Source organism: Ambystoma mexicanum, unplaced genomic scaffold, assembly GCF_040938575.1.
Source record: "Ambystoma mexicanum isolate Mex_15411 unplaced genomic scaffold, UKY_AmexF1_1 Mex_scaf60, whole genome shotgun sequence".
Classification (NCBI taxonomy): domain Eukaryota; kingdom Metazoa; phylum Chordata; class Amphibia; order Caudata; family Ambystomatidae; genus Ambystoma; species Ambystoma mexicanum.
In genome coordinates this window covers 448,584-460,830 of record NW_027182478.1, presented here as the reverse complement: position 1 = coordinate 460,830, position 12,247 = coordinate 448,584, and the positions used below count along the sequence as shown (strand labels likewise).

Sequence of the window (12,247 nt, the reverse complement as noted above, 5' to 3'; positions counted from 1 at the left end):
GACAGAAATCAGATGTAACACACTTAGTCCCTTGTCAGTTTCTTCCTTAAATAAGGGGCAAAAGGTTCTTGACCAAACAGAAGGGACATGGAAGTTAAGTCTATAAATATCCCCATAAGCCCCGCCCCCTTCCTCTCCGAACGAAGACTGCAAAGATGTCTCCTTCCCTGCTCCGACCACTTTAGCGTCCCGAATCTCAGGTAAGTTTAATGTTTGCATGTATAAGCGGGGAGCGGGTATTAAGTCCGTGTTTTCTCTGAATCCGTTCCTATCTCTTCAGTGTTGGTAATAAACGGACGCCATAAACGCAGGTTGTTTTCCACGTGGTATTGTTTCCCAGATGCTGCCTTTCCAACCCCCTCCCTACTGCGTTTGACCCCTGGGTGTTCTGCTTGATTTGTGGTCGGGGCCTGTCTTTTCACATTGCTGCTATTTGTTTTAGCCTTGTCCGGGCTGTCAGCCTTGTCCGGGCTGTCAACACGAAATTTGGGCTCCGGCTCGTGGCTGGCATCTATTTTTGCATTCAGCTCATGACCGTTGCTGTCGGCCTTGCGGGCGGCCTCGCGGCTGTTACTGGACGCCGCACCGTCCTCACAGCCGGCGTTCCGCACAGCCTCGCGGCTGCTGCCAGCACTCCATTCAGCCCCAGGTTCAGCGGCATCTTTCTCACGGCCGGCGTTCTGCATAGCCTCGCGGCCAGCACTCCATTCAGTCCCTGTTTCAGCCTTTATATGTTTACAAATACATTAAAAATATATTATATTAAAATCAAAAACCATGACAACCTTAACTCGCCCAAAAATTTAAAAGCATACAATATTATCATAACATTATCAAAATTATATTTGTATTTGTATTTGTTTTATTTGTATAGCGCAAACCAGGTCTGGAGGCTACCGGGCGCATATCTTAGGGAAGTGGTTACATAACTGTATGACATTTGCAAGGAACATTTAAATTGACAGAGGAATACAATCACATTACAGGTTAGACAGACAATATGTAAGTAATCAAACAATACGTCAGTAATCAGGTTTTGAGAGTGTCGATTGGACGTCAGAGGTGACTAGCCAAAGCTTGGCTTTGTGTTTGAATAGGTTCAAGTAGGGAAAATGTCTGATAGTAAGAGGCACAGTGTTCCACAGTTTGGCTGCCAGAACTGAGAAGCTAGCATAAAAACAAGTAATTGTATAAAATCTAAAACTATAAAAAAAATAGATTACACGTACACTTACAATGCATTTAAAAACAAAGTGTAAAATGTTTTTTATACAACCAAAATGACTTTATAATAATAAATAGGAACATAATTCCTCCAAAAGGTGAAATTACAAAAAATTAAAAACTGAAAACATGTTTTAAATAATAAAAGTACATTCATTATACATTTACAATAATACAATATACATAAACATGTCATATCACACTTTACATATACAAATAATATCACTTAATCAAGCCCATGCAATCATTGCAAATATATAGGTTAGCAAACATAACAGAATAACAAATACACTAAACAACTTAAAAATCTATTAAAATAGCATATTCAATACAACTTGCAAGTGTTTCGATATTTCCAACCATTGTATTTCTTGCTTTAAAACTACTGTTCGCATTCCATTCAGATGTCAGCCTTTCAATCAGATCCCTTCCACTGTTCTGTTTGGTTTGTGCTCACCCAGCTGTAATAAACAGTGTTGCTTCTTGCCTGATGTTTGCTCCACCTTTTGAGTATGTTTTTTTTTTATTATGCTCTAATTGGTGGACCCCTGACTACACTCCTTAGGTTGAATCACCAGCCATTAATCCCTTGGTATTTACACTCAATGAGATTTTGGAGGACATAATGGCACAAAAAATTGAGCAAAGCTCCAGGGCCTGACAGGATCCTGGGTGACCTATTTAAGTCTGAAGTAAAAATATGGGCCTCTTACCTACATCGCCTCTTTAATGCTATAACTAGCTCTAATATGACACCCAAGTCATGGTCATCTGCGGTAATTGTCCCCTTGTATAAAAAGGGAGGACAAGAGTCCCAGAGTAACTACAGCCCTATTTCACTTCTTAACTCAGGAGGGAAAATCTTCGCTAGAACGGTACTTGGGCACCTGAATATTTGGGTTGACAAATCTGCTTTGATCACTCATCAACAGGCAGGTTTTAGAGAAGGAGTAAGCACCATAGACCAGTGTTTTTGGCTTGATTGAGAAATATGTCAAGCTAAGAAACATTAATGTATTTGTGCTTTTTGTTGAGTTACGTACAGCGTTTGAAACGGCACCACACACAAAACTGTGGGAAGTTTTCAGTGAGTTTGGCACTCTGCACGCCCTCCTTTCAGCAATATTACTATTATACAAGGAGAACAAGACAAGATTACAAACAGTAATGCTTTCCTCAAAGTTTTTGAATTTATGGCACGTTTAAACTTGGACTAAATTTAGATGGACCAGCTAGGTTCAAAGTAGACTTATTCAGCAAAGGGGTGACAACTGTGAGCTTTAGCCCCACCAGGACTGTGCCATTGGGTAAAAGAAGGTTCCAAGCATCCGATTGGATGGTGCTGCATCACTTTGTATTATGATCTTCATGTTGTATGTTGTGATAATGCATGGACCTCACAATGAATACTGACAGTAAAACATGATTATTGGACTTGCTCTTTAAAAATAGCACTCTTTTTTTGCCCACAGATCAGCGCTGAGTCACAAGATGACCTTCTGAGTGACAAAGCCCAGTTTCCTTCCGTGTACCGCACTGTCACAAGGGAAGCCTACCTCCAGGTGGCCATCGGCAGGCTACTGAAGCACTTTGGATGGAACTGGATTGGGATAATGACCTTTCAGGAGGGAAACAGTGAAAAGATCATTCGGAGTCTAAAAGATGAGATTGAGAGAAACGGCGGGTGCGTTGAGTTCCTTTTCACGATGCCCTCATGGACATATATCTTTACAAAGAGACTTATTGTGCAGGCTGCTGTAAGGAAAAGCACGGCCAACGTGATTGTTTTTTATGGCAGCACACAGGACCATGTAGACCTCAGTAGAATGTTAAACCAAGGTGGAATCTGGCTACCGGGGAAGGTGTGGATCCTCACAGGAGAACTTGATCTGAGGGAATTGTACGAGTTCCCCACATTTCGTCTCCAGGGCAGCCTGGCTTTTGTGAACCACAGAGCACACATTCCAGGATTCAGAGAATTTTTGTCAATGCTGACCCTGGAAAGGTATCCAGATGACCCCTTTCTGCCAGACCTTTGGGAAGATACTTTTGTTTGTGAAGTGAAATCACCTTATCATGGCCCTAACTGTTCTGGGAAAGAGAGTCTGAATGATGACAATCATTTCCAATCCAATTTTAGAGGGCCCTCCAGTGGGTACAACCTTTACAACGCAGTCTATGCCCTGGCACACGCTTTACACGATGCCATTACATCAACGTATGGAAATACTGCCAGAGAAGTGCATTATCAAGACATGAAGCCCTCAGTGGTATGAACTAAGAGCACAAAGGGGAACATATGCAGGAGGTGTAGCGTGGGAGGGTGGGGGAAGAGAAGGGAAATGTAGTGTATGGATGGGCCCCTAATCACCTTAACCAAGCAGGCCCACAACATTTGTGCGAAGTTGGGCATCGGGCGGGCCACAACTAAATGTTCCTCTAGAATAACAAGGAGGGGCACGTGCAATGTGGTGAAGCAGCACACACCTCACCAGGCTGGAGGCAGCTGGCTGTAGGCGTATGATCCACATGTCCAAAAAATCTCCTAAAGCACAGCTGTTGCTCCAGCCAGGTCAGCGATGCAAAGTGTGCAGCTGCAGTTTCAATTTGTGCCAACAGACACTGTGCCATCACCCTTAAAGTATAGAGAAAAATAGTTAAGTATCTGTATCTTAACAGGTTTATCTGGCTCCTTCAGCCACGTCAGATGTTGCAGGTAACTTTGCCACACATTCCCACATTCTTGATTCACCCGCTTCAACCTTTCTTCTGAAAATCTCCTCATTCCTCCAGCTCTACAACTCTCCACCCCTTGCTCTAAACGTTTATTGATGTTAACAGCCCTTTACGACTCAGACTATTTGTGTACACCGAACATTCTTCTGCTCTTTACGATCTGTAGCTGAACATTCTTCGTCAACAAGTGAAATAGATGCTGTGACTGATTGCCCTTTGAACTGCCCTTTGAACTGCCCTCAGACCCTGTACAATGTAAGGTGCACTAGACACAATTGGCCTGATTCACAGAACGTTTTCCTATGGGATTGCGCCATTATAAAACTATTCTGTGAATCAGGCCCTATGTGTCTGCTACCTCTACTTCACTAGGGATTAACACCCTAGGGACACCAGAAGCATGGGGGACGAGAGAGCAAATGTAGCAAAATCCTACAGATCTCCCTCCCAACTTTCCTCATATGGTTGTACCACACATTGGGCCTCATTAGGACCCTGGCGGTGACGGTATGAAGGGTGCCGGTAAGGCACCGGCACATTTCATACCGTCCCGCCGCTTCACGAGTTCTGGTCGTCAGTTCCTGACAGCCCGCCAGGGGCAGAATGGGGATTGGGAGCCCGGCATTACTGCCACCCGCGAATGGGCAATTACCGGCCATTAAACTCGTAATGGGCCGGTTATTGCCCAATCACGGGTGGCGGGTCCGGTAGCGAGCATGGCGGTAGCTGTGCCTGCCATACAGTCATGGCTACTGCCATGCTCGTAATGAGGCCCATTATCTTTTGCGAAACCATGTGCATCTACTGTTGGATCTATTTCATCATGCTCATTGTTAAAAAAAATCAACATCAATATTTCTTCTGGACCATAGCAATATATCCTGAGATTCTGTAAAACTAGATACATTTAAACAATTTACATTTACACTCATTGCCATCTTCGAACATGATAACAAAGAAACACAAAGAACATATGAACACTCAGCTCAATATATATTACTCGAATATTGTCTACCTTTTCTGAAAAAAGAGATTCAATTCCCAGATTTCCATTCGCACCCCGCCTTTCCACTGGAATGTCATGGTCATGAAGTCAGGGGCACAGGCATGCAGGGGTCGCATGCACAGGATGCCTGGGTGGACACTGTCCTGGCGCCTTTGGCACCAGGCTCATGAACAAAAGTAAACAAGAACATCCATTTAACACCAAAAAGCTTTTATTATGGACATAGCACTTCAGATCCATTAACCTTCAACATTCCATCCATTAAGCAGGATGCATTAACCTTGAAAATTCCATCCATTAAGCAGCCCCAAGTGTATTCGTGGGTGTGGCTGCTAATGGATTGCCTTTGCACATGCTCACTCTCTAGGAGTGGCAGGGTGTGGCTGGTAAACCGGCCCTAATGGGCGTGGCCACGATCTCAGCTATATAAGCTGCCCCGATCCTCACGACAGACGCTTCGTGTTACTCTGCACTTGCAAGCAGCGTAACGCTCACCGTCGCCTGAGGTCAGATTTACCTTTGAAGATCCTGCTTCCTGGACATCCTGCTTCCTGCCAGCATAATTACCAACTGGGGGAAGCTGTTCTAACCTGTACATCTCTTGGGAGAACCAAGTATTCATATTTACACTTTCCGGAACGCCGAAATCTTCATCGCCTGCAAGGAAAAACAGAAGACAAGGTTAGACATCGAAAAAACAGTCAGTTTAAGGTTGTGCTTCGCCATACTTTGCGCTTTTCCTTAAACCATCACTTACCTGCTGTCGAACATTGCGGTAGCATCCATCTTCCATCCGGCCGCGTCTCGCGTCTCACAGCTGCATTGAGGCTGCATTTCCATCCAAGGGAAGAAAACAGAAGAGAGACATTATTGCGGGCATAAATAGGAGCAACGTATAAAGACATTAAACAGAACGAACAGCATCACAAGAGCTCAAGAAAGGCTTACCAATCATAAGGAGAAGCATAGTTGCAGCTGGACTGGACTAATCCTTATCAGGGATCAGTGAAGGAACTAGATCCCATTCAACACGCCCCTGACAGAAGTAGCAGGACGGAGAGCTTATCTTCCATAATTCACAGGTGAGCTTTATGGGCCGGCGAATGCTCACAGAAACCGTACTTTGGGGTGAAGGGTTCGAGAGGTACAACAATCACAGATTGGCACACTCACACACTCTTATCTCTACGCAGGAGCAGTATCACCACGTACCACCGCTCACAGCTTTTCTACTGAGGGAGAGGCCTGAAGGGGGTGATTCAAGTTCAGGGAGGGCTGCAACCGTGCCCCAATGCCTCCGCAGAGACCAGGTGAGCATAACAGAATGTGAAGCCTCTAATACTCTCTGTCTGGGCGTTATGGAAACTTCAGAAACAGATCAGTTAGCCCTCTTACTAGGGGAATTACGGGCTGAAGTACATGCTTCAAGACAGGAAACCAATGCGTTACGGAGGGATCTTATTGTAACTTGAGAAAGAACTGACAAATTGGCAAGACAAATGCTACAAGAACAAGCAGGACAGGTTCCACTGCCTGGAGTGACCCATTCTTCTCATTCTTCCACACCACAACCATCAACACTGGTTCAGGTGGTTCTTCCAGGAGCAGTGCCTCTAGCCCCTCCTGAACACTTCATCGGCGACCCAAACAAGTTTGCTGTATTTATGAACCAATGTCGCCTTCATTTCTTGTGCAGACCAGGAGCCTTTCCTAATGACCAAGCCAAAGTGGTGTTTGTACTCTCGTATTTAGGAGGTAGTGCAGCGGACTGGTCTATACCTTTGGTAAATCAAGATGACCCTTTACTCCGGAACTTTGGGAATTTCCAACATGAGATGGAGAAATTGTCTGCCCGTCATACTCAAGGACAAGCCCTGGACAACGAGTTGTTGTCACTCAGACAAGGGAGTCAAGATCTATTAACCTATATTTCAACCTTCAATCGTCTCATAGCCCAGACCAACTGGCCAGAAGAGAAGAGGACTACACTCTTTTACTGAGGGTTACGTGGAGAACTTAAGGATGTGTTGGCGCAAGCGGTGAATCCCCCTGAGAGGTGTGCGGACTACATACACCTGACGGTGCAACTCGATCATAGGTTGCAGAATCGGAAAATGGATCGAGCTAGATCAGAGGGACGGTCAGTTTACGTACAACCTCGTGAGAATCCGACTAAACCACATGAACAGTCTGAGCCAATGCAAATTGTTACCTTCCTAGTCCCCTTACCAAAGCAGAAAGGGAAAAAAGAAGACAACAACAGCTTTGCTTATATTGTGGACAAGCAGGTCACTTCCTCCGTGACTGCCCGGTAAAACCACCCAAGAAAACGGTTGGGGCAACAGACAAAACTGATGAAGAAGAAGAACCGAACTCGGGAAACGCCAATGCCCGCCAAGTGTAGGGGTCCGCTTGTCGAGCATGAAAAAGGAAACTGTACAGACCTCACATCTAGTCTTTGCAGTGCTTTTGGTGAATCACAAGCAACCATCAAAAATACATGCCTTGGAGGCATTTATTGATTGTGGAGTTGTGGGTAACTACATTGACCAAGATTTGGCTCTCCGAATAGGCCTTCCTCTCCCACAGAAGCAGAAATCGGAAAACGTCACTGCTGTGGATGGTTCTCAGCTATCATCCGGCCTGGTGACACAATACACCGAGAAAGTCAAGCTTCTGTGTCAGGACGGGCATCAAGAGGACATTACTTTCGATCTCATCGTTGCTCCTCAGTTCCAGATGATATTGGGAATGCCCTGGCTGGAGACCCACAATCCTAGGATCAACTGGTGAAAATGAGTTCTGACATTTGCTCATGATTGTGCCGACACATGTTACAAAAAAGATTACACCAATCTGAAAACGAAGAAAGGAATCGTGTTGGGCCTCATCAGCTCCTTACCGCTGGAATACCAAGATTACCAGGATGTCTTCAAAAAAGAGCAAGCCAACATTCTGCCCCCGCACAGACCCTACGATTGTCAAATAGATCTTGTACCCGGAGCCCAAATCCCTTGCAGCCGAATTTATGCTCTGACAGAAGAGGAAAATCAGCATCTTAGAACTTACCTGGATCAGTACCTGGCGAACGGTTTCATTCGCCCGTCCAAGTCACCTGCCTCCTCGCCCTTATTCTTCGTGCCTAAAAAGGAGGGGGACTTAAGAACTTGCATCGACTATAGAGCCATCAATCAGATCACAGTATAAAAAAATCGATAGCCTTTACCACTTATACCAGAGCTCCTGGCCCAAGTGAAACATGCTCAAATCTACACAAAACTGGATTTAAGAGGAGCATACCATCTTGTAAGAGTAAAAGAGGGAGACGAGTGGAAAATGGCCTTCCGCACGAAGTACGGCCTCTTTGAATACCAGGTCATGCCCTTCGGGCTATGCAATGCCCCCGTGGCGTTCCAATTCTTTATGAATGATGTACTCTGTGAACTACTGGATGTTTGCGCTCTTGTTTACATTGACGACATTCTTATCTACTCAAATTCCATGGAAGAACATTTAGGCCATGTCTGGGCAGTCTTAGAGAAGCTTTGACAACACCAATTGTATGCCAAGTTGGAAAAATGTTTTTTCCATGTAACCGAGGTCGAGTTTCTCGGTTTCATGCTCACACCACAAGGCGTACATATGGATACACGAAAGGTGGATGCAATCCTCCAATGGCCCGCACCAACATCCACGAAAGGAGTGCAAAGCGTGCTCGGATTCGCCAAGTTTTACCGTCAGTTTATACCTGGGTTTTCACAAATTGTACCTCCTTGTTAAAGAAAAATCAAAAGTTCCATTGGTCGACAGAAGCTGAAGAAGCCTTCCAGAAGTTGAAACTAGCATTCACTACAGCACCAGTCCTTCGACACCCATGACCAGACCTACCTTACATAGTTGAGACAGATGCTTCAAAAATAGCCATGGGAGCAGTATTGTCACAACGAGACCCTGAAACAGGACAACTACACCCGTCGCATTCTGGTCCTGCAAATTTTCAGCCCCCCGAGTTGAACTACGCAATCACAGATAAGGAATTACTGGCGATTAAAGCAGCATTCAAGGCCTGGAGACATTACCTTCTTGGGGCGAGACATACGGTCACTGTCATCACGGACCACTGTAACTTGCAATACTTGAAAAACGCCAAAGCACAATCCTCGCGTCAACTTCGTTGGACTCTCTTTTTTGCGGAATACGATTTTATTATCACTTACAGACATGGAGTACGCAATGGGAAAGCAGACGCTCTATCACACATGAGTGAAGAAAAAGAGGCTTTTACAGCATCCAACCCCGTGGCCATAATTCCTGAGGAAAGGATTCAAACCAGAAGAGCTGCCACCACGTGTGTGAATGACCAAACAACCAGTTTGCAATCGCCGATGGATCAATCAACACAACTGGAATGGCTGTTAAAAGGTGACCAGTACACCATCGAAGACATACCGTATTTCCAAGGACGATTATATGTCCAAGACCAAGAACTGCAAAAGCAAATCATCACAAATTACCACGATTCATTAGTGGAAGGACACCCAGGAATAGCCAAAACTCAGGCTAAGGTAAAACAAAACTACTGGTGGCCAACATGGCGAAAAGACATCGTCCAATTTATTGAAACCTGCGGTGTCTGTACACAACACAAGTCTCAGAAACAGAACCCTGCTGGTTTACTACATCCCCTAACAGTACCACCAGCCACTTGGCATACCCTGTCGATGGACTTCATCACGGATCTTCCACCCTGCAATGGATACAACACCATATTAGTTGTTGTGGATTTATTCTCCAAAATTGCCCATTTCATCCCTCTGAAGGGACTCCCAACTGCGTCAACTCTCGCTTGTGTGTTCCTAGAGCAAATTGTTCGATTGCATGGATTTCCATCAATATTAGTATCTGATCGCGGAACGCAATTTGTTTCTGCCTTTTGGAGAAAGTGTTGTACGATTGCCAAAATCGATCTCCGGTTGCCCACAAGCCATCACCCTCAAACTGATGGGCAAACTGAACAACCAACCAAACTTTAGAGCAATATTTCAGGTGTATGTTGCAACAGTCCGAGGATTCTTGGAAAAATATACTCTGGATAGCTGAGTATGCATACAACAGCTCAGTTCACACAAGTTCTACACTGTGCACGGAAGACATCCGAGGACATCAGTATTTGATCCACCCGATACCCTGGAAATGCCAGCCATAAAAAACTTGCATAAAACCATCACTCAGGTTCTTAAGGAGGCGACAGAGCATCTGACCAAGACTAAGGAAAGACAAAAACTGTTTGCTGATCGACATCGGAAGGAAGCTCCCGTCTACCAGATTGGAGAAAAGGTGTGGTTAGCATCCAAATATATTCCCCTGAAGGGGCCAAGAGCTTTCCGCCCAAGATACCTATACTATAAAGTCCATAATCAATCCTGTCGCCATGAAATTGGAGTTACCATCTCACATGAAAATTCACCCCGTATTTCATGTCTCTCTCCTCAAACCAATGAAGTCCAATACACAGATTAGTTTCTCGCTTTCATGCTCACACCACAAGGCGTACATATGGATACACGAAAGGTGGATGCAATCCTCCAATGGCCCGCACCAACATCCACGAAAGGAGTGCAAAGTGTGCTCGGATTCGCCAGGTTTTACCGTCGGTTTATACCTGGGTTTTCACAAATTGTACATCCAATTACCTCCTTGTTAAAGAAAAATCAAAAGTTCCATTGGTCGAAAGAAGCTGAAGAAGCCTTCCAGAAGTTGAAACTAGCATTCACTACAGCACCAGTCCTTCGACACCCACGACCAGACCTACCTTACATAGTTGAGACAGATGCTTCAAAAATAGCCATGGGAGCAGTATTGTCACAACGAGACCCTGAAACAGGACAACTACACCCGTCGCATTCTGGTCCTGCAAATTTTCAGCCCCCCGAGTTGAACTACGCAATCACAGATAAGGAATTACTGGCGATTAAAGCAGCATTCAAGGTCTGGAGACATTACCTTCTTGGGGCGAGACATACGGTCACTGTCATCACGGACCACCGTAACTCGCAATACTTGAAAAACGCCAAAGCACAATCCTCGCGTCAACTTCGTTGGGCTCTCTTTTTCGAGGAATATGATTTTATTATCACTTATAGACATGGAGTACGCAATGGGAAAGCAGACGCTCTATCACACATGAGTGAAGAAAAAGAGGCTTTTACAGCATCCAACCCCGTGGCCATAATTCCTGAGGAAAGGATTCAAACCAGAAGAGCAGCCACCACCTGTGTGGATGACCAAATAACCAGTTTGCAATCGCCGATGGATCAATCAACACAACAGGAATGGCTGTTAAAAGGTGACCAGTGCACCATCGAAGACATACCGTATTTCCAAGGACGATTATATGTCCAAGACCATGAACTGCAAAAGCAAATCATCACAAATTACCACGATTCATTAGTGGAAGGACACCCAGGAATAGTCAAAACTCAGGCTACGGTAAAACAAAACTACTGGTGGCCAACATGGCGAAAAGACATTGCCCAATTTATTGAAACCTGCGGTGTCTGTACACAACACAAGTCTCAGAAACAGAACCCTGCTGGTTTACTACATCCCCTAACAGTACCGCCAGCCACTTGGCATACCCTGTCGATGGACTTCATCACGGATCTTCCACGCTGCAATGGATACAACACCATATTAGTTGTTGTGGATTTATTCTCCAAAATGGCCCATTTCATCCCTCTGAAGGGACTCCCAACTGCGTCAAATCTCGCTTGTGTGTTCCTAGAGCAAATTGTTCGATTGCATGGATTTCCATCAATATTAGTATCTGATCGCAGAACGCAATCTTTTGGAGAAAGTGTTGTACGATTGCCAAAATCGATCTCCGGTTGTCCACAAGCCATCACCCTCAAACTGATGGGCAAACTGAACAACCAACCAAACTTTAGAGCAATATTTCAGGTGTATGTTGCAACAGTCCGAGGATTCTTGGAAAAATATACTCTGGATAGCTGAGTATGCATACAACAGCTCAGTTCACACAAGTTCTACACTGTGCACGGAAGACATCCGAGGACATCAGTATTTGATCCACCCGATACCCTGGAAATGCCAGCCATAAAAAACTTGCATAAAACCATCACTCAGGTTCTTAAGGATGCGACAGAGCATCTGACCAAGGCTAAGGAAAGACAAAAACTGTTTGCTGATCGACATCGGAAGGAAGCTCCCGTCTACCAGATTGGAGAAAAGGTGTGGTTAGCATCCAAATATATTCCCTTG

At 44.9% G+C, this 12,247-nt stretch overlaps 1 protein-coding gene across 1 annotated transcript in view; it reads left to right on the top strand.

The window, feature by feature from the left end:
* LOC138562534 (vomeronasal type-2 receptor 26-like) overlaps positions 1-12,247 on the top strand; it is a 353,413-nt gene that overhangs the window by 154,506 nt on the left and 186,660 nt on the right. The window contains exon 3 of the mRNA XM_069642778.1: positions 2,697-3,464. Coding sequence (XP_069498879.1) covers positions 2,697-3,464 — 768 coding nt within the window. The remainder of the gene's footprint in view (positions 1-2,696; positions 3,465-12,247) is intronic.